The sequence below is a fragment of the Myripristis murdjan genome, chromosome 20 (assembly GCF_902150065.1).
Source record: "Myripristis murdjan chromosome 20, fMyrMur1.1, whole genome shotgun sequence".
Taxonomy (NCBI): Eukaryota; Metazoa; Chordata; class Actinopteri; order Holocentriformes; family Holocentridae; genus Myripristis; species Myripristis murdjan.
The window spans coordinates 11,686,726-11,708,932 of NC_043999.1; the positions used below are offsets into that span (position 1 = coordinate 11,686,726).

Consider the following 22,207-nt stretch of genomic DNA (forward strand, 5'->3'; position numbering starts at 1 on the left):
TCACACCCTCCCCTCAGCTCGCCCTCCCTTTCTCTCCGCACATCTTCTTCCATGCAGGAGGGGGTCGATGAGTCACCCCCCTCCCAAGCTGGAGACAGCAACCAGGCGCAGGCAAAGGGTTGCTTTTGCTTACAGCCTTACAGACACGGCACGGCTGGTACCAGTGGGGAACTTGGAGAGGAGAAGCGAGGGAATAAAGGGAGGCTTGGAAAGATATGTTTGAAAGGGAGGGGCATGTCGGTCAGATGTTCGAGCAAGCGATTGCTATGGGGAGTCAACTTGACAGACATCAGAAAGACAGACTGAATACTCCGACATCCTCTGTCTCCATCCAAAAGATAGAGATATAACAAATTTGCGATTTGGAATTATTAGCCTTTATCTGACTTCATTTAATCCAAATGGAATTACCCACATAGTTATGATCTTTGAATGCTACTTTATGCTTGTGTGTATGCGTTATTGTTTGGAGGATAAATGTTTAAAAAGATAGAAAGTACATGAAAGTCTTGCCAGGTGGGACGTCAAATCTTTGATGCTCGATATCTTAGAACCGCACTCCACCGAGAGAGAAGCTCACAAAACATTGCCTTATGTAGCACCGTCTCTGTATCAACATTTTACTTCACCAGTGTCCAAAATACTCTTCAGTGCACTTTGCTTGTCAATTTTAAAATGCATTAAACAGTTTCCACCGATACCTAAAATATTTTAAGCTGCACATCTTTAAAGGAGCTTCGTTAATGCATATGTACATACAGTAAGACCTTTTTTTTCCCCCCCGATTTTCCATTTTTTTCACGTCAGTATTTTTAAATACAGTGTGGGAAGGATGCCTTGTTGCATTTGCCTGCCTGTATGGGATGGTTCCCATGTGATTAAGTTGGTAGTTAAATTGAGATTCATTGACATTTTGACAGCGGCCTCATGTTTGAGATAACTCTGGCAAACTGCTTATGTGAAGAGGCACTCATTAACCATAGAATTCCCCGAGCTGCGTGTCAACTGATTATTCAACCACCAAATGTAAATCATATATGGCAGACGGGAAGTCTCCCTGCTGTGTGTGTGTCTGTCTGTGCATGTGTGTGTGTCTTTGTATATGGATGCACAAGTATAAATGTGCAACTGTTTGTCTATCTATAATTCCTGCTCTTCCATACTCTGTGAGCTATCACATTATTGCTATTAGCCGGATTTAAGCTTCAATTTTTCCTGTTTTTTTTTCTGCATATTTTTGTGTGCGCATCTGTGTATATGTACATTTGTGCATGCGGTTACTAAACTACACACTAGTTTACCCTAAAGGATTTCCATTTGATTCTCACTCTCGCCATATAACAGAAGGGGATGCAGATGAAATAAACATTAATGTATTAGTGTCACATGCCAAGGAACTATTGGAAAGTGCCACCATTTTAGGATAGTAAAATGTTTCTCATATTTTCCAACTCAAAGTTTTTCCTGCACAGATGCACAGGCAAACTCATCTCTAGGAAAGGTCACATAAAATGATGACCTCTTACTATTAGATTTGGAGGCTTTTTTCCCTAATTTAGTGCACCATAATTAATGTAAGGCTAAGTGTTAGTGAGAATCTAGCTGAAAATGTTCTGGCAGGCAACTTTAAAAGTGTGGTAGTGCCTCAGAAACTCTTGAGTGTTGCTGTGTAATGTTTTCAGCAATAATTGAATAAGTCAGGTTCAACCAGTAAATTGGCACACGTGAGGAACACATCCTCACATCAGCTGAGGAAAGTGTCATTTTTAATCTATCTGTCTATCAATCGATCAAGTTATTTATTTTATTTGTATGCATGTTTGTTTTTGCTTGAATGTATGTGTAGTATATTTATACAGTATTTTTTTTTATCAATGATTTTGTCTTGTCTGTTGCTGCTTGTGATTAAAAAGGGATATTGAAATATATTGAAATGTATTGTATCTTGATAAGACTGTCTCTTCTACTTAGCATCAGATGTAATTCTCATGTCAAGAATGATTACAATGAAAAAAAATGCTATAAAAAATACATTTGTGCAATCAGTGAGATCCTCCATCTTAAATAACTTCTGTTTCAGGCAGTGGGATGATCACTTTAAATCCCCATTTTGTGTTGGTGGAACTCTTTTCTACATGAATATGTATTCCTACATGTTTGATGTTATGTGCATGGTTATCAGGCAATAACAGTACATTTACTTTCCTTTAATCTAACAAACCCTGACTATAGAGGCATATACCTCTTAATAACAAATACCATGTGTAACCATCAGCAAATGCAGCTCCTCCGAGTGAAGGGGACAAATAATTTCAGTGGTGACTTCAAAGGAAACCACACTGGCCATTCCTACTGGAGAGAAGAAATAGACACACACCCTGAAATAAATAAATAAATAACTGTGATAAGAGTTGTACAAATTGATCTTGTAACGGTGTGGGTTTATGCTGTACTTCAAAACATATTTTCCCATGTTGGTTTCTTTTTTTTAAAGCTCTGTGTTTTCTTTTTCTTTTTTCTTTTTTTTTTTTTTTAAAGAATCAGCAGATGAGAGAAATACATTTTTATGTTAATTTCAACATCTCTTATTCTCATTTAAGCGTGAACATTGTCAAATATAGTTCCTCCGAGGATATGAGGGAGGCTGGGTCTCAACTGCGGGGCATATGTTCGTTCTACCCAACCTTGTGTTGTTTACCAGCGTGTGTGTATGTGTGTGCACGCACGCTGAAGTGGATGTGTTTGCCGATCAATTCCACATTGGCCCTCAAGTGGCACTGCCGCGTTCACAATCTATCCAATCTCCATTAGACACAGTAATAAACCCAAACAATAAAAAAATTGCCGCCTATAAAAATTTCAACAGAGCAGGAAGGCCAATCTGGCTGTTTTAAAAGTGGCTAAAATGCCATTGCTGTGGCAGATCTGGATGTGAAATGTCATATTGGAGCAGCCCCACTGTGCCTGCAGCCCTGAGTAACACTGCCTCTTTGGAGACTCCAGCTGCCTCCCACTGATGAAAGACCGACCAGCAGCTCCGTTTCTCAGCAACCTTTTACCATCACCTGACCTTTGGACTGCAGAAATGCCTTTGATAACATGCCATGCAGTTTGGTATTTGCTTCTCGCTATATCATGACGTGTGCTCTCCCCTGGGTGAGGATGGACTTGTCTGTTTTTAATGAGCATTAGGATGTGAAGTATTCACACGCATACCTTTTGCTTCTTTTATGCTCTGCTGCCATTGTTAAAAATAGGTATGCTTACTGTATATCTGAGGGTGGCATTTTTACCCTAACCTGTAGGGCAATTGGTCAGCGCTGAAGAGGATTTTAAATAGGAAATCAGAGGAAGTCCTCCTTGCATTCCATGTGCGCTCATCAGTTCCTGGAAAAATGCTCGTGCCACAGTGGTTGACCTGGGGTATTTAGCCCTGAGAGATCCTCAGAGGTATTTAACAAGTCAAGATAAAATTCAGGGAAAACTCCATCCTTGCATGCTCTTACATTGTAATTTATTATCAGTCTTTGATGTTCAATAAATTCCAGACGTTATTTTGCAGCAAAGTGCTCGTCCACATCGACGTCAGCCAATGCTTTCCTGCCTTTCCCAGAATACCTTTCGACAGACACCAGAAAATGAGTGTGAAGGTGCTGTATTCGGTTTTTGTGCACGGACAGAGCAATTGCGATAGTTCTAGCAATACCATTGTATGTGCAAGATGTGTTCTTCCAGTTGAGGAAAAAGTCAGCATCCCATACTGAAAATGCTGCACTGGCTGCCTTGCATTATGGTTTATTGAGGCTACTATTAACTGTAGAAATTTGTATCGCCTCATCTATAATGGATTTCTCCTTGCATGATTGTTGAATGTTGCTGCAGCAAAATGGCGAGCCAAGAAGGAAGTCTTTGATCTTTGATCTTTCTGTGGAACTGATAGCCAAAACTGATGTTTACATTGATGTTTTAGATAGCTGAAAAATTTTCTCGAATCAAAACCACTGAAGTTGCACTGAAAATATCTGGACATCACATCAAACCATCTGTATTTGGCCAGTTAACCACAGGAATAATAAAAATATATATATAATGCCATGTTTTAGGGTGGATTTTACCTTTGCACAATTCTAACATCCACATGTCATGACAAACTAGTTACTTACAAAACAACAAACAACTTATTTCTTTATTACAAAGATCACTGGAGCTGTTGGAGGCCCATTTAGCTTTTTTTTTTTTTATCCATTTTCACCTGAAGTTTACATTTCTGGGTTTATTGTGAGATCTAGGCACACCACAGACACTAAATCCAACTGTGTGATACCTCTAGGAGCCAAAGTAGCCTTTATAGCACCAGCCCTAGCCTTGTGGGTGTGAGGTGTCCTCCTTGCTGCAGTTTAAGAATAAATAAAGCCACTCAAGACTGAAGTCACAGAATGACTGGAGATCCACTGATTCGCCTCTGTTTTCCCCACAGGAGTTGCCCTGTGTGGTCATCAACAAACCCAATCATGTCCTAATATCTGAGTTGGAGAGAGACCTTGTGCTTGTGTAGGTCATTTTATGTTTTCTGTGCAGCTGATGAATGCCCTTAAAACCAGGCAGAATGCCACTAGAGCCGACCAGAACACTAAAAATAATACTAACTGGAAAATAAAACCTCTGAAATATGTGTTGTATATCAGTGGTGTCCCTGACTTGTACCTCATTTCATTTTTGTGGCTGTAAAAGTTTGTAGACCCAGCTATCATGGTCATACCTTAAATTGTTATGATGTGATTACAATCGGCTCCTGTCGGTGTTTGTTGTGGGGCTTTGGACTCTTGCCTAGATGGACCATTTGATGGCTGACAATGTGAAAAAAAAAAGTGGTTGTTAGGTATTGACTTTGTCAGAGAAAAGTCCCTGACTCATGCACCTGGCTTTGTCCACAATTCAAGATAATTTGGCTTTTCGAAAGTTAGAGGAGATCAATCTTAGACCTGTAGGTATGATGTCCTCTACCAGGCATTGCTTTATAGAAGATGCAGCACCACCAGTTGTTGGAAACGAAAGCTGTGGCTGCTCATGGTAATCTGTCGACCGGTGTCTGGGAGCCGGTGGCACTCGGAGGGGAAGTGGGAAGCGGGGAGGGTGGGTGGGGGGTCGGTCCTGTTGTGTCCACAGCTGGATGGCAGGCAGAGGTTTTAAATGTCAGCATTGAAGGAGGATGCGGGTGCCATTTGGCCCGACAAGCTGCATGCCAAGGGACTGGCAGCAGGATGCTCCCAGTCCTGTTCACCAGCAGCCACAGAGCTCTCACCTTCTGCCATTTATCATGCAGCTCCTGGCCTAGCGCATCTGGCACCTTAGCACGGACAGCAGCAGGAAAAGCCCTTGCTGCAGGCTAACCAGTGGCTCGCTGTAATCTTTTTGACGTCACAAAAAAAAAAAAAAAAAAAAAAAAATTAGAACAGAAATGTTTGTTTGAGTAAATTCAGTCCAGCATATCTTACAGTTTACTGTTGCTAGGAAAGAACAATTAGAATAGTAGAGATATTAACAGAAAAGAGTTTTTAAAATGGAAAGTAGTGTGGAGGTGATTGTGTGGTTGATATAGGACTGCAAATGTTGAAATAGCTTGTAGGACTTCCATATCGATCTTATGATTTATTGAGAATTTCGATCTTTAAAGCCACCTGTATATAGTTTCACCAGGAATAATGAGGCAGAAACTGGAAAATAGCATGTAAACAAAAATCATATCTTTGTTGCTGATAACTGATTTAATATTAATTTTCTGCTTGAGAATGTAGCCATAAGTTGAGCTTGATGTGTACGTAAATTGGTCATTATAGCTGAACATCTAAATTAGTCTTTTTAGCAAATACTACATTTTGAATTTGTGGTTGATGTGAGGCAGTAGATTAATTATTGCTCAGTGAGCGCACAATATGGAAACCACTTTGCTCTCTGTAAATTAAATGTAATCAGCTGTCATATCATCTTTTATTGACTTTAATTGACTGTAATTATGAATCCTGCTGTAACTGCTAGTTACTCTCTGCAACACAAGGTCGACTAAATTGCTTGATGAGCTGTTATGGTCTTTTCATATGATGACCTTGACTTTGTAGAGTGTTCAAATATCTTCCATCCTCGGTGATAAAACACAAAATGAAACCAGACCGCTCACTCTGCTGCTATAAGCTGCTTTACGCACTTCTATTCCTGGTGTTTACTGCATATAAATACTATACAGTGATGGCATGGCAGGTTTGCGGCGTTTGAAATATGACATTAAATATTTAAATGCCATACATATTTACCTCTGAAAACAACACTCAGACTGGTTCAAACTGTTAGCGTGTTTTGTCAGCAACCCAGGCAGCTACAGTAGCACATTCTCTCAGCTCATATTCCTCAAAATGGCTGTTTACTCTGAAAAGCTGACAAGCACAGGTAAATATAAATATGTATATAGTGAACTTATAAGTAAAGCCGCTGGGAAACTTTTACAAGCCGTGCCTACATTTTTAAGTTCACCAACATCTTTACCTGCATTTTAATTTTGGCCAGTGAATCGCGGTTGTTCAGACAGCATTCAAGGATTAAAACTAATTACGCCCTTTAGCCATGAACTGAAGACATTTCTTTTATGTATAGGCCATCGCATATGTTTTCTTTCATGCTAAAGTATGATGCAATTGTTGCAAATGTGGCATATAAGGGGAGAAAAGGCAGCGGGTAACATCAGATGCAGATAGACAGTGCACTGTGAGCTGGAGCGGCATCCTGCTGAGAAGGGATTTCTGCTTAACATATCACACTCGTGTACATGTGTACATGGTTGCCAACATGACTGCATACATGCAAGAGTATGTACACACACAAATGCACAAATTCAGGATACAGACAGATGCTTAAACAAACATCAGTATTGTATCAGATACCGCGCACGAGCATTATCTGCTCACAAGCAGAGGCTAATGCAAATACACAAACCCTAAACCATACATGCATGCGATGCACAGATGTGACAACAGGCATGGAAACAGGAGAGCAATTATGCATAGTCTAGCTTAAACCATGTGTAAAAAAAAGAAAAGAAAAGAAAAGAAAAGCAATAATAAACAGTAATGTTGCCGCCCACAACTAATGCACTCCCCCTTTGAGCCAATCAGTGATAAATATGTCATCTTGTTTTGGCCTGTAATTGTAGCGCCCCTCATTGGCCCATCAGTGTCACTTTGAAAATGCCAGAATGGAGCGGGTGAGAGTGCAATTTCCCAAAGTTTTATCAAAATCCGATCATTGGTGTCTTAAATATTGTGTGTGACACATGGGCGAACAAACAAATGAACAAGCAGCGGGTTTCTCTCCCTTGGGCCAATCAGTGTAATTTTGAAAATGCCACAACAAATAGGTGAGATGCATCGTGTGCTGGTTTTATCAAAATCTTCACAAATGGAAGGAGACTGATCTTTCCGTGTGGGGAAGAACAAAAAGCAGAAAAGATCTTAGCAGAGCAGACCCATGAATACGTGCAATCACATGTCACTCACAATTCATAACTGTATTCAAATTGATGGAGGTGTGTGTGTGGGGGGGGTTGCTATCATAGCTTTACAAAAGCCATACAGTATAATTATGTTTGCAGGTGAAAAAAAAGGCTAGATTGATTATACACATTTACAATAATGAGCCGCCAACATGTGATTACGTTACAGACCCATAGAAATCCTGACACAAATCATAATTAATTTCACCTTCAGAATTTCTGATCAGGTATACTTTTGTATCGTTGTCAAGGTTTGTTGTCTGAAGAGGTGGGAGATGTGAGCGGCAAACCAGCGGCTGATACAGTAGTACAGCTGTAGCGGCAGGCTCATTAGGGATTCACAGAGGTTTCTTTAGACAAGCAGCGCTGCTTGGTTTGGCTCGGGGGCAGACTACTCTTATAAAGCTGCTGGAGCTGTGAGACACACAGATAGTGAGACAGGCAGGCGGGAGGCTGCGGCGCTGGGCAGGCGGAGTGTCAGCTCTGTTAGCACAGAGGACTGTATTGCAGCGCGAGGCCCCTGACTCTCCCCCAGCTGACTGGTGTGGCTTCATTAGCATGGGCTGCAGCTCCTCCGATTAGCAGTAATTAAAGAGAGAAATCAGAGCGCTTGCCTCCAGTCCAGACACAGCCAGTGCCTGTCAAGTGAGATCACCGTGGAACAGATCTGGCGTTCCTGGCTGCCTGCCACCCCCCACCTCCCTGCCCCCCATCTACCCGCCCCCCAGAGCCATCAATACCCCCTTCCCCATAGTCAGACACAGTGAGTCTGGAGGAGAGAGGTATGGGGATTTCGGTGCTTGTGCCCAGTTACCCCTTAAATAACCCCTGGGGTTACACACGCACACGCGCCTCACTCCGCGGATGCACGCCGGGCCGGTGTTGTCATGGTGATAACAGGGGAAAATGTTTAATGAAGACACTGATGAGAATTTATGAGGCTGTGGCTGCGCGCATTTATAGGGATATGACCCTTAGCCTATCACGCACAACCCCCTGTGGTTCTACATCTATATATTCACTTACACAAGCTGTAGCTGATCATCGGGGCGTATGCTCAGACAAGTCGCCTCAATATGCTGAGAGTCCAGCGGCAACCAAATGTTGCCAGGCCCCGCATTGTGTTGGTTGCAGCACTAAAGCAAATCCAGTGTAACCATGAATTCACAATGTGATCATTTTTGTTCATTTTTCATAAAGTGGACATGTCATTTAAGTTCTCATGCGGTGTCTTGAGCTTCAGTCCCAGCGGGGCTTTTTAAACTGCAAACTGCACTCTTGTGACACTTCTCCAAGTCTATCTGGAGTGGCAGATCAGGTGGTGGAATTCAAGCTCTTTGGACAATTTAATTCAGCACGACTGTACCATCTTAAAACAGCCTCAGAGAGGTATTTCAGAGACTTTCAGATGGTATGTGGACCCAGGTGTAGAGAGGAGACATCCTATTGAACCCAGGAAGTCACTGTGAGCTCTCCTCTGAACACTTCTCTTTGTCCCTCTACTGTCAGTCTCAGTATCAGAGTCTCCCAGCCCACTAAGTCTCTTGTGACTGGGGTTTCAATTATGAATGCTACCTTTGACTACCTCCGTTATTCCGCAGCAGCCCACATATCCCTGCCTGCCACCACTCATGTGTGACTTGATGTATTGTCTCACTGTTTTCCCCCTTTCAAAATTAATTGCAGTTTTATCTCTCGCCAAGATAAAAACCCTGCCGAGAACATAATAGTCTAAAAGTAGTGTGGATTCTATTCAAACAAAACAATTAACACCTTCGTGTTTTTCCTCACTGTTTTTGACTGCGGACGTGTTCAATGAGATTTTAGTGCCGGTTCCTCTTTCTATCTATGTACTCACAATGGAATGAAGCATTACCTTCAATTACCTTTCGTGATTGGGTAGTGTTTCTTTTGCAAACTTGGATCAAGCTCTGGACTTGGGCATTTTATTTGCTGTCTAATGACTTTTCACCTACTCTTTCCTAATATCCCTCATCAAGAAGTAATTATATCTTGGAAATAATTCTTCTCTTTCCGATGAATGCAAATGTGAGCATAATTTGTGTTGGCTCAGGTAACAGTGCAAACACCTTCACCGATATTGTGTTGATTTTTCATTTTTAAGTGGTACTTGGAAACTTGGTATATTTAATTTTGTGTGGTATTTCATCCAACAAAAACATTATTCATTTAGCATTTTACTACATTTTGCTAGTGTCATTGCCATTGCAGTGATAAAGGAAGATGATTATTGGATGAAACCTGAGATTACGATTTTAACTTATTTAATTAAGGCTTTAATTTAAAATATAAGCTAAACTAATTCAACTCAACTTTCACAAAGACATTTCATGGCTTCGTCCAGTCTGAATGTAACTATCCGCTATTGAAAAGGAAGATCAGAGTTTAACTGTAATGCTAAATTTTGGCTTAGATATTTATTGGCAGCAGACCATAAAAAGGCCAAGGAAAAATTTTATGATGAGTTATACATATTGCATAATGGGTTCAGTGCCCTTTTATCAGAAAGATACTCTCTGGTCCCTCAGTGAAAAACCAGCCAGAGAAAGCTTTGGTACCATAATAAGAATAAGGAATGAGGAGTAAGAATTTTACAGAATTAAGACCTCTCCTTAATACTTGACAGGTTTTGTTAAACTATGCATTGGCCTGCTGGCTTGCATGCTGCACTTTAAATAGCACTTTATGTCACAGTTTTGCTCCTGTAAACTGTCAAATGTAAAATCCTGTCCTGTTCTTTTTTAATGTGGTATGTTGTGCCCATTTAGCTGTACCATGTGGGTTAAAAACTAAGTTATTTTGAACTGAATGGAATGCAGTTGACTGAACTATATTGACCTGAACTGAACTGAATTGAACTGAACTGAAGTAAATTGATGTGAATTGTGTTGACCAGTTAGCACCAAAAGTGGATACATGCAGAGTCCATCCAGATGCATCCAAAATTTTGATTGAACTGTATACTTAACCCACTATATCACATCTGTGTAACTGTCCCAGTGCACGCCACAGCATACACTATTCATACAGTTAAGGAGATTTAAATGAGCACTAAACATGTTTTACTTTGTTCACGTCCTCATAGATTACACAACCATTTTCTATCCTGGACTCATTTTACAGATATGGTGTGATTTCCTACTCCAGGCTATGACGCCACAACACTTTCTTTTTGAAGTGCACATTGTCGTGGATGTGTGTGGGTTGCCTCCCTGCTTTAAATATAGTCAAGATGACAGGCATAGCATTTACCTTGATGTTTACTGCTTTGAACTACTTGGCATGGGCAATGCCAGGCCTGGGATTCACATAAGAAAGAAGCCTATTTGAACAAGCTCATCTGGGGAAAATACCAGAATGACATAGCTGACACACACGGGCTTTGAATGGTTCCTCTCTTAGCAAGTGATGGACACGAGACACAGTAATTCACATTTCTAGTAAAACCCAGAAATGGGACCTTTTTGTGTCCGTGAAAATCATCCATCAGGAAACATGGTGCCTCTGTCTGCGCACATGTCTCTGTCTTTCACATACAGCATGCACACAGACACAAACCCTCTAAAACAATCATTTAAATATCTTTTTTTTTTTTTTGCAGCTGAAGCGACATTTAAAAGAAGTTTAGACGTAGTAAGAGTGTATCACCTATGCATTTTACTGCCACATTGCTGTCATTTAATACTTGGGTCTTTGCAAACTTTTGGGTTGGAACATTTGAGACAAAACTACTTTCAGCACAGAATGTAGCTTCAAATCACTCTCACTGCCTATATGAGCTATTCATTATGAATGTAAGAAAACCATGAAAGGAGACCATTTGAACAAGACCAAAAACCCAGATGAAACACAATTTTTCTCTCACACACATCTTGTAATACCAATGCAGCAGTAACAATAACAGCTGGTGGGTCTGGGTAAAGGAAACACATGCACACATCTAAATGTGTTTTGTTTTTGCATACATTTCTCTCTGCATTACAGTTAGGAGATAATCCTCCAACACCTTCCCAAATGTAGCCTCAGCGACGGTCTTGCTCAGATATTAATATGAATAATTTATTGCACCCAATTTCAAAGAGCCAAGTAGAAATCCCAACTATTTTTGGTATAACAGTAGCTCGCATTAGTTAAATCTGCAGGTGCATTTAGCAACGGCTTGTTTCCTTGTGTGGAGGGCGGTTGAGCACAGCATTGTAGTGTGGCAGCAGTGTAAATGACATTAGTCTAATCTGATGTCATTATAGTGTGAATGGTATGTGGGCCACCAGCTCTGCAGGCCTCTGATCAGCATCCCTCCCAGTGCTCTGCAGACCAGTGTTATCTTCTGTTTGCTCAAATATATTACAAGCCCTGACAGGGCTAGCTTGTCAAGCTAGTGCACATGCAGTTTTAGATGGACAGGGACGTATATCGAATGCCTATATGCATATTATAGATATAAATTGCACAGACAAGAGCTACCACTTGTGCATGTATATTCAGATTGCATGGACAGACATGCAAATGTATTCAGACTCACACAACTCAAGCAAATAACTATAATCAGGTACAATACGTAAACTAGTTATTGTCTGAACTCACTCTCTTTTCTCCCCAAACAACCCACACACACACACACACACACACACACACACACACACACACACACACACAGGCATCACTGGGTGTCTCTGCACTGCTATCTCAGGTAGTGCACTTGATCCTGACATTTGTTTAACATTCCTCATCCTCTCTCCCAGCGACATTGTGAAGTGCCGCATGCCTCCTTCTCCCCTTGTTTAAACATGCTCTCCACTTTTCCATCTTTTTATGAGAAATGTGAAATGTGTCATGGAGACAAACATTGGAGCAGCCGAGTGGAGGGCAGATAAGCCTGCAGGACTCGCTGCGTTGGCTCAAACATGTGTTACCCCGAGGAACTGCCGGAGAACATATGCGTGACAGGATATACGTATATCACCAGCATACTGCTCAGTGTGACCATAAGAGTGACTCTACTCAACTTGGCTACTGTAGGTTTGTGAGAATGAATCGATGCATGTCAAAACTCCCTGGTGTGATAACCATTAGCAGTGGCCTCGCTGGAGGATGTGACATGAGTCGTGAAATCATACTGTGCTGCGCGTAATAGTTGAAATGTGTGAAAATGTGTCCATTACGCAGAGTTCAAGTAGAGCAAAACAACAGGTGTCAAGCTTTTCCCTCTCAGAGCAGGTAAGGATACCGACTGCTCCTTAGTCCACATTTTCCTCCTGTTTTTCATCCCATAGAGTGTCAGAGTGGATAGACTTATTTGGATGAGTGTGGATTTAGCTAGTGCTGACAGGTGGGTGACCAGAGTGTCTCATATGGGAGAGGGCTTCCTTCCAGTTCAGTAGAGAATAGGATAGCCAAGATCATATGGTTGACTTAATACAGGGACTTATTTTCTGGGGATTAGCTGCTGCAGGGGCCCCTATTTATTTATTTGCAGGAATATACCCACTCAGTGAGTAAAGTGGTAGTCATCATAGACAGTCCTCACCATGCATCCATATTGCATTAGTGCAACATTGAGCAGCACAGACGTATTCTTTCTGTTACAAGTGAATGAGACCTGCCAAAACAAAATGTGTTTCTCAAAAAGTGGGTTGTCAGGCCATTCCTTGTGCCTTCTGGCAGCCGAAATGAAAACACAAGTTTCTGAATAATTCCTCTCCAATGTGGATGCTACTGTGCAGCCAGCATTTGCCATTGTGCAGAGAACATGAAGTGAAAAGTATCAGTTCTGTGATGCCTACATGTGTACACTGAGAGGGAAGATGCAAAGTTTACTGAAATCTTTGGGAGTATTCTGTTGTGCTATTTATGAAAATGCATGCACCACTGCTAAAAATGGCAACTTAACACATTTGCATGTGTTATGTCACTGTGTAAAATAGCTTACTTTTTCCCCACAGTGTTGGTTTTAGAATAGCATCATATAATAGGTCAAATGTTTAATAGTTTTTGAGATCCTTAAAAAATTGTTGAGTCAGTTTGAGTGTGTTGTGCAGCAGATCCCGTCCCTGAGGGCCGCCACGTTGGCAGGATGCTTGGTATTTGAATGTGCAGTGGCGTCCGATGCGGCCATGGACCAAGGCTGGACAGGGAGCTAGTTTTTGTTCTCCCCTTCACATTGCCAACTCCAGCTGTCACACAGAGGGACAATAGAGAAGAGGAGGGGGTGCTCTCTGAATGGAAAAAATAAACTGGAGAGCCCCCATTGCCCCCCTCCCTCCCCAAGACTCGTCATCTGCATTTGACAGGACCCCCGTTCTCCTCTCTTCACCGCCCCCTTTCTTTTTCTTTCTCCCTTTCTCTCCCTGTGCTCTCCATAATCCCCCTTTCTCTCTCTCTCTCCCTGCTAAGTGCAGCTGTTGCTCTCCATAGGATCATTTTTTCATACTGATTGCTAATTAGGATAGCGTTTTAGTGGATTTTATCTGTAAAACTTTTAAAACTTGCAATTTTCCCCTTTTTTACTTTACTTCAGCGGTGCTAAGGCGGGAAGGAGAGAACTGAAATAGGCAATTACACACAATTTACTTGAGACTGAGTATCCTCAGACTATACACCAAATCTCCCATGCACCATTCATATAGTTTACAACTACTGTACTGTGTGGTAGCCTCTTATAATAATGCTCACTTCAGCTTTGGATGCAAAAGCCTACTTTGAAGAATAGACTGCCCCATCTCCCTTATTCTGCTCACATCACTGAATCCATGGGAGAGGGAGCAGAGGAAAAGGAGAGCCTGAGAAAACAGCAATTCACACACCAAACACAGAGACCCCTAGTAGCTCAACAAATGAGTGACTAGCCCTATGTCCATTCATATCGCCCCTCAGCCCGCAAGCCTATTAGCCAGGCATCGCTCCTTGAACATTCACTGTCGACAACATGTGGAGGCATCGCTATAGCAACCAGTGGATATGACATGTGCAACGGACGGGGACTCCTGAGCTGCTGAATATAAGGAGGGGCTCAGCCTTAAACTAAATGATCGCAAAAAACCCAACCCCACCACCTCCCCATCTCTTTTCATTGGCACAGAGGCGCTGAAAGGACTCACTAGTGGGGCTTCTGCACATTCTTCCGAGGCTCGGAAAATCAGGCGGGCATATCCCACATTCTTCTCCTTTTTTTATTCTCTCCGACTCTCCCCTTTTTTCTTTTTCTTCATCTTCGTGTTGAAGCCGCAGTCTTTTGTTGGTGCTGGGGGACGCATGGGACCCTTGCAGGGGAACTTTTGGAGAAGCAGTCTGAGTGGGCGGCCGGGACGCGCAAACGCTTCTTGGAGCTGCTGCGGGCGCCACTGGTTAACCATGCTCTCTGGAATACAAGATATATCCTCTGTTTACTGCAAAATATGCGGTCTGCGTTGCGACGTGGATTTGGGTAATTATCTCTATGCACGTGTGTCGTGTTTTGTGCCGTATTCAATATGCAAGTTGTAATGCGACAAATGCGTAAAAGGCGCCCTGAAGGACCGGGCTTGAAAACTTGTGAACAATCTTAGATGGTGCACAAAGCTGTTTTTTTTCCCATTGTGAGTGAAGATTTGTAAATGTTGATGCTCTGCAGGATGCATTAGGACATGCGGTGCTCTGTTGGCATCCTTTTGGTTATTTTTAGTGCCATCGTTTCTGCGATACTGGAATAAAGCTTGGTTCTCCAAAAGCTGAGGCTGCACTGCACTTTGGCTGAGCGTCGGCAAATAAAAATCTAAAAGGAAATTAAAGCTTTTGCAATCTGAGTAAGCGAATGAGAGAATTCACTGAGAAACTTCTTTTGCCCGGTGGCAGCACATCTGGCAGCAGAGGACAAAGTTTTCGTTCAGGGTTCACCCCCCCGGTACTGGCCGAGACCTGCTGGACCAGCTTTAATTGATAAACCGTTTGATTGATCATTGATAAATTAGGTTTTCCCCATTAATATCTCTACAGTTTAGTTGCAAACCTACCGCAATTCATATAAGTTAAATTAAATCAACTAAACTTAAAATTATGCTATTCTATTGTATAGCAGCATTTATTTCCAAAGATCTTGAGCAGGGCTGACTTGATAGAAATTACATTTTTATTTTACAGTTGTGTAGTAATATGAGCTATTCTTTTTTAAATTCATCAAATTAATTAGGCTATCGTTTTCAGTATGTTTTTATTATTATTATTATTATTATTATTAATCTACACATGTTGGATTTATTCTGCACAGAAAAATAAATTTCCCACAAAATTTTATTTAGAAAGTTTTAAATATTCTATTCAGTGCTCGTATTTGACTATATTTCTTATTGTATCTGTGTAACATAATGGATGAAAACATTTTGCAGCTTTATATAATTTAACTTTCTGTAGTTTTATGTGATGTGTTGTTTTAGTTTAGTTTTTTTTTTTTTTTTTTGGGAGGGGGGGTGGTTGTTCATTAAGAGGGCCATCAATCCCATTTTATGGAATAGTAACTGCTTTAAATTGGTGATTTGAAACCTCTAAAATCTGCATTAGTAGCTGTAATTGTTTGTAATTTTCCAGCCTAGATTTAGGGTTAGTGAGGTCTGGCATTTGTGTGTTTGGGAGGATATTTGCTTGTTCTTCTTCTAGGTTTTGTGAGTGAATGGCTAGCCAGCCGCCTCAGTGGCACCTCTCTGCCTGACCTTTTCCTCTATCATTTGAATAATCCAGAGCACCGAAATCCATCTGCCCCTTGTCTCCTCTCAGATTGGCTAATCCACCAGACAGGGCAAGAAGAATAGAGGAGAGAAACAGAGAGGGAAAGTCTGTTGGAGACAGAGAGCAATAACTTCAGCGAGTTAGGATCCTCAGCAGTGACACATGCAGGATGGGAGAATAGCTTGAACAGGATTTTAAAGGGATCAATAAAAACAGATTCATAAAGATTTTAAAAGTGACTTTTGCATGCAAATAAAATTAAGACAAAATGTGTGTAATTCATGTCAGCTGGATATGTCGATCTTAATATATGTATATTAGGCACATTACATTTCAGAAAGCTGCTGCCATGATAGTTTCACATCCGGTAAAAGTGACATATTAAGGTGAAAAATCTCATGCTATGGTAATTTATCTGATTTACTGAAAATATTAACTAATCAAAAAATGTTTTAATGAAATAAATTAACATTTTGTTAAGATGTTTTTCAGAATACTTGAATGGTTATTTATTTAGGGGAATCTTTGTCTTTGTTTTGTTTTGGCGTGTTTTTTTTTTTTTTTTTTTTTTGGTATAATTTAAATTATAGTCAAGTCGTATACTAAAAACAAATAGATATAACTGTAAAGGAATACAAAGGAAGTTCTCAGTCTCTCACCCTCCTCTTTTCACTTTCTCATTCTATCTCTTCCTCCCTTTTTCTCTTTCACTCTCTGTCTAAGATTTTTTTTTTTCCAAACACCATAACATGATAACCACCTTTGAATGCTCTTTTTATGCTTGCAATGTTGTATTTGAAGCCCATTTGCTCCCATGGTAGAAATACTTATTTTCTGAATTTATCTCAGTGTACTTTTACCTGATGAATATTTTTGAGAGGAGCCATGCACACATTTCGGGGGCTTGGTTTTTTTTATTGTAAGAGCACCTTTTTTTGTTGTTGTTGTTAGAATAAAGGAAGCATTGCGAGGGGAATAGCTAGGGCTAGTCGGTGCTGAAAAGGGTTGAAGGAGGTTTGAACCTATAGGCCCATAGGGGGCACTTTGGTTTCAAAGGAAGGGGTCTTGGGCCGATATTGCATGCTGTGTGCATAAAATTAAATGTGTTGAATATTAAGTGAAACTATTTATCTAATTAGGTTTTTCAGGTTCTCTGTTCGTGCTATTACCGCGTGAATGTGACAGAGGGGATAATGCAGGGGCTGAGAGGATTTGCATTCTCAACACGCATGTACAAACTCCAGCAATCTAGCAACTATGAACTTAATATTGTGTTCATTTAAAAATGTCATCCCCATATGTATTCATTTGATCACCAGACAGCACAGAAGATGCGGTAATTGGATCGAGTCCATTTTTCCCCTCTGTGCTCGTATGTGAGACTCTTCAAACCTCTCAGTTGTTGTCCAACCTCTTAATGGTTGATTGAAACTGCTTGCTCGAGCCACAGCAATTGCAATCAACAGAAACTGTCGTCAGTACCAACATAGTAATCAAAAAGACCTGGGCATCCGTACAGCCACTAACACACTGGCAATTACTATCCACAAGGTTAAACTGCATTGTTGCTGCTCTGAGGTGAAGTGTTTTGATAGACAAAAAAGGTTTAACAAGAGGCAGGTATCCTTCAACTTGCCCATTAGAGCTCCAGGCAAATGTCAAAGCTTTGCTGTCTTTTCATGATATAGAGTTGAGTCAGTTCAACCATCAGTCTTTCAGTGTAGCATATAGGGAATTAGGGCCCAGCTGATGTATTTGTGCACCGATGTTGATATTGGCCTTTTACAACATATAGAGATATGGGCATATGTTTAACTGCAATGATAAAATTAGTACAAAAGTGGATTTTATTATGTGACAACATATGGTTAATGTTTAAGACATTTATTTTGCCTGCAGACAAGTATACCAGACATGCTACATGCGACATTTAAGTGTTTTGTATATAGGAGATGGCATTTAGGCTGATTTATGTCAAGGAAATTGTGGTGCTCAAGTGGCATGCGATGTATTCTTTTGTCACTATTTGAAAGGAAAATGTGAGGCCTACTTTGCAAGATGTCAATATTTTATGCAATCAGCCAAAAAAAAATAAAAAATCTTTAGCTGTAAATTTTAGTTATCATTAATTATCCTCTCCAATTATCGCTCCCAATTATCGCTGTTATGCTCTCAAAGATTCTGTATCAGTGGGGCCCCACAGGGAATTTATCATTACAGTAAATGGCAATGAGTGGACCAATTATCAACACACAGTCCAATTCTTCAACCCACAGCCCTTTTCCTTCTCATACTGAAAGCACTTTCTCAGATAATACCAAAGCACATCAAAAACCAGGCGAGCAATATACACTGCGAGTGTGTGAGACAGCCCCATGCTTTTCTTGCAGTGGGGGGCTGAATGTCTGGAGTGACCTTTTCTATTCAACTGGTTGTGGGTGTATGACGGTCCAGTTTGGGGCTGCCTGTGTCTCTCCAGTCCTGGTAGCCATTAGCTGGGTGGCTTGAGCCAGGGCCTAATCCAGCCAAACTCAGGACCAGAGGAGCTAATTAACCACAAGCTTTTAGTATCCCAACCTCCTGTAGCTGCACAGTGCCAGCCCACCCCATGCCAGCACTAAATGGGACTGTAAATATCTATAGTAGGGCACAGTGTGGACACAGCACTGGACAGGGACTGGTAATAAGGGTTGACTGAGTCTGAATGCACATTATAAAAACAGTATTAGTGCTAGCTAATGAGAGGGGCTGGTCATACAGTGGTGGTGGTGGGTGTGAAGAGTGGGAGAGGAGGTGGAGGTCAGTATAGCAAATGGAGCAGAGTTGCTTTTCTATAGGCGTATTTTTTTTAATTAATTTTTTTTTTTTTTTTTTTTTTTTTTGGTTGCATGAAAATCAAGACAAGCCTTTTGGTGTAACAGTGAAAATTGATGCGCTGAGATGATGATGTTGTGGCTGCTGTAAATCAAAAATGACTCAATCAATCAGAAAAGGAAGGAGCACTATCTATTAGTTTTCTGACAGTGTTCCCTTTGTGTTTTGTGTGTGTGTGTTTGTGTGTGTGTGTGTGTGTCGTCCAGAGGGGCAGCCTGACCCAGATCCCCGTGGTGAAGGAGACCAGGGTGGAGTCGGGCCAGTTCCTGCTGCTTTCCGTCCTCTGCATGCTCTTCATCCTGGTCGTGCTGGCAGTATCCGCCACTTTCTTCTGCCTGCGACAGCGATCCCACCTCCGCATGAAGGAGAAGCTGGCAAGCCTGGGGACTGACACTGGCACTGATGCAACCGCAACCTATCAGGTGAGAGCAGCCTCGCGACGAGCCAATCAGTGACCGGGACACTTAGCCTGCCCTCCTCCATTGGCAGAGCGTGCGCGCTGTTCTGACGAGGCTGCTGTTGTGATAGGTTTACGTCTAGGTGTTGGTTTGTGTGCGCGCGCGGGTGTGTGAGTGTGTTTGAGAGATTCTCTTCTATTTACTCAAGTGATGGTTTTGCCTGTTGTGATTCAGTAGATAGACGATTAAAAGGCGGCTTGTTGCACTGGTGACGTTTATTGCCTCCTTTTGTGTAATGCAATCATTTCACCTCCAAAAATCAGCCTTTTGTGTATTTACAGCATTTTTATCCTTTTTATTAATTTTCCCCACTTCTTACTGATTATTTTTGTGGATATTCAGTGTGTCCAATTGTTTAATGCTCACCTTGGCTCTTGTGGTGTGTGTGTGTTTGTGTGTGTTTGAACAGTACGTGTATGCACATGCATGTAAATGTGCCTTTTTGCATATATATGTGCATTTGAGCATTACGTGTGTGTGTGTCGGTTTGTGCGTGCGTGTATGTGCGTGTGAGAGAGAGAGACTGTGAGACTGAGACCGTGTGTGTGTGACAGGGGAACAGGCTGCCACTGTGACCTATTCCCTCTGTTCCTCCAGGACCGCGGGCAGCCTGGGCTGTATTGATTTTCAGTGTTGGGGCTCAGCTGTGCACAGCATGGCACTCAGAACACATTTATCTGCATGTCGCGTTAACATTTTCAATATTTAATCAGGTTTTCACAGGGTTGCCTTCCCATATCATGGAGTGTTATAATTGCAGCCACAGAGAAGCAACCTATCTTTCACATTTGTAATTCCTGCTCATCTAAAATTCTAATAAATGTTTTGGGTTTTTGGGGAATACAACAGGTATTAGGATTATGTTCATTTGTAGTATGTGATGGTGATGATAATATTAAAAAAAAAAAAAAAAATCAAAATTCAAGGTTATATATGGGGCAGGTTTTTTCTCCATATACCTTTGGGATTGGAGTAACTGTGCTGTCAGGCGTTCATGTTTGTACGTTCTTGATGTTTGACAGCTGTTTTTGTAGAATTGTTTGGCACGAGAGAGAGAGAATTATTGTTGGATGACAGTGCACAGACACCGTTTTCTCCTGGTGTGTCTTCATCCTTATTAGCCGTCTGAGGGAGGAGGGGAGAAAGAGGGAAAACTGTAATCTCACGACCTGTGCTCCTCTCTGGTCTTCATGTGTCTCTCCTCTGGCCCCCGCTGGTACTAACTGCACCCTCCTGCCCTCTTCTGGGACGTTTTCCCCGCTCTGGCACAGCGCAGCGCTCTGTAGAGATGTTGAGAAGTAGGATGAATTATGAGGTGGACCTAGATATTGCCCCGAGGCCAAGGCCCAGGGCACCGCTTCATGGCTCTAATCATTAAAGTCTGACGGCGGGAAAGCTGATCCAAGACCAGGGCTTAGAGGGCCCTGCTCTCCAGAGAGAAATATCACTATGATAGATCATGAGATAGCATGTGCTTTCACAAGGCACTTTCTCTGCCCTGCTCGGCTCTCTTGTTATTAATTGTGTATGGAAATGATTTTGTTGGCCTGCCTTCCTCTGCTTCTCACAACCAAACACGATGGGGTAAACTGATTCTGGGTGAATGTAACAGAGAAATGTCAGCCCAGAGATAAGGGTGACCACACCTTATAGGGGGAATCAGAAGGTGTGTGCGTGAGTGTGTGTTTGTGCGTACTGTATGTGTATGAGGAAGGTTCGATAAGATTGCACACAGCAGGCAGTAGGAGAGATTTTCCCCCCCTTTCTCAGGTTTTTTTTTTTTTTCTCATTTTGTACAAAAGAAGACTGCCGGGGTAGATAATGCCTCGTCTCAGAATTTTTAATGCTCTGTCTGTGCACAGAGGCATGATGGGAGAAAAGCTGAGTCATTGGGAGAGCAGCAATCTTTGTAGCAGTGGGGGAACAGGGCTCTTACCAAAAGTCTCCGAAACCCCACAAAACCAAAGATCAAATAGCGATATGAATCAAAATGGGAAATTATACTCCACAATTGTGTCAATACCTTTTTATCTCCATTTGCTCCGTACAGTTGCACGTTTACAATGGAAATCCCATTTCAACCACGGATTGATTCTCTTGTTATGTTTTTATCTCTTGAAAAAAAAAAAGAAATATAGATTCATCTTTTCCAGTAAAGAATGCAGCAGCTGTGTTTGACTCTGTGGGTGTGTGGTGGTTTTGTGCACAGTTTCCTTTAAAAGACCACTATATGTTCACAGCCATAGATCCATTCTCACACAATGAAGACAGTCACTGCGTGGCAGCCAGGTATTACACAGTGAATTTATTCTGTAAACCATGTATGGTTCCTCAACCATGTATTTTTGACACAATTAGTATAAGCTCTATAATCCATGGGGATAAGCCATTAATCTACAGACAAGTGGGGACAGATCAAGTCAACCGAGATACAGGATTTTACAAGGTGCATTTACAGAACTCAACCCCTTAGCACATGGATAAGCACAAACATATGTACAACTATTGTTATGATTATGAAAAATGGCATAAATATATAAAACCATGTGAGGAATCTGATGCAGGGAGGAAAAAATAAACAAGGACGTTTTTGATGATCAAGTGGCTCATCATCATC

General features: G+C 41.5%; 1 protein-coding gene across 1 annotated transcript in view; it reads left to right on the forward strand.

Annotated features, from left to right (window-relative positions):
* The window catches only part of ptprn2 (protein tyrosine phosphatase receptor type N2), a 117,931-nt gene that overhangs the window by 71,140 nt on the left and 24,584 nt on the right, over positions 1–22,207 (forward strand). The window contains exon 12 of the mRNA XM_030079828.1: positions 19,339–19,554. Within this exon, the coding sequence (XP_029935688.1) occupies positions 19,339–19,554 (216 nt within the window). The remainder of the gene's footprint in view (positions 1–19,338; positions 19,555–22,207) is intronic.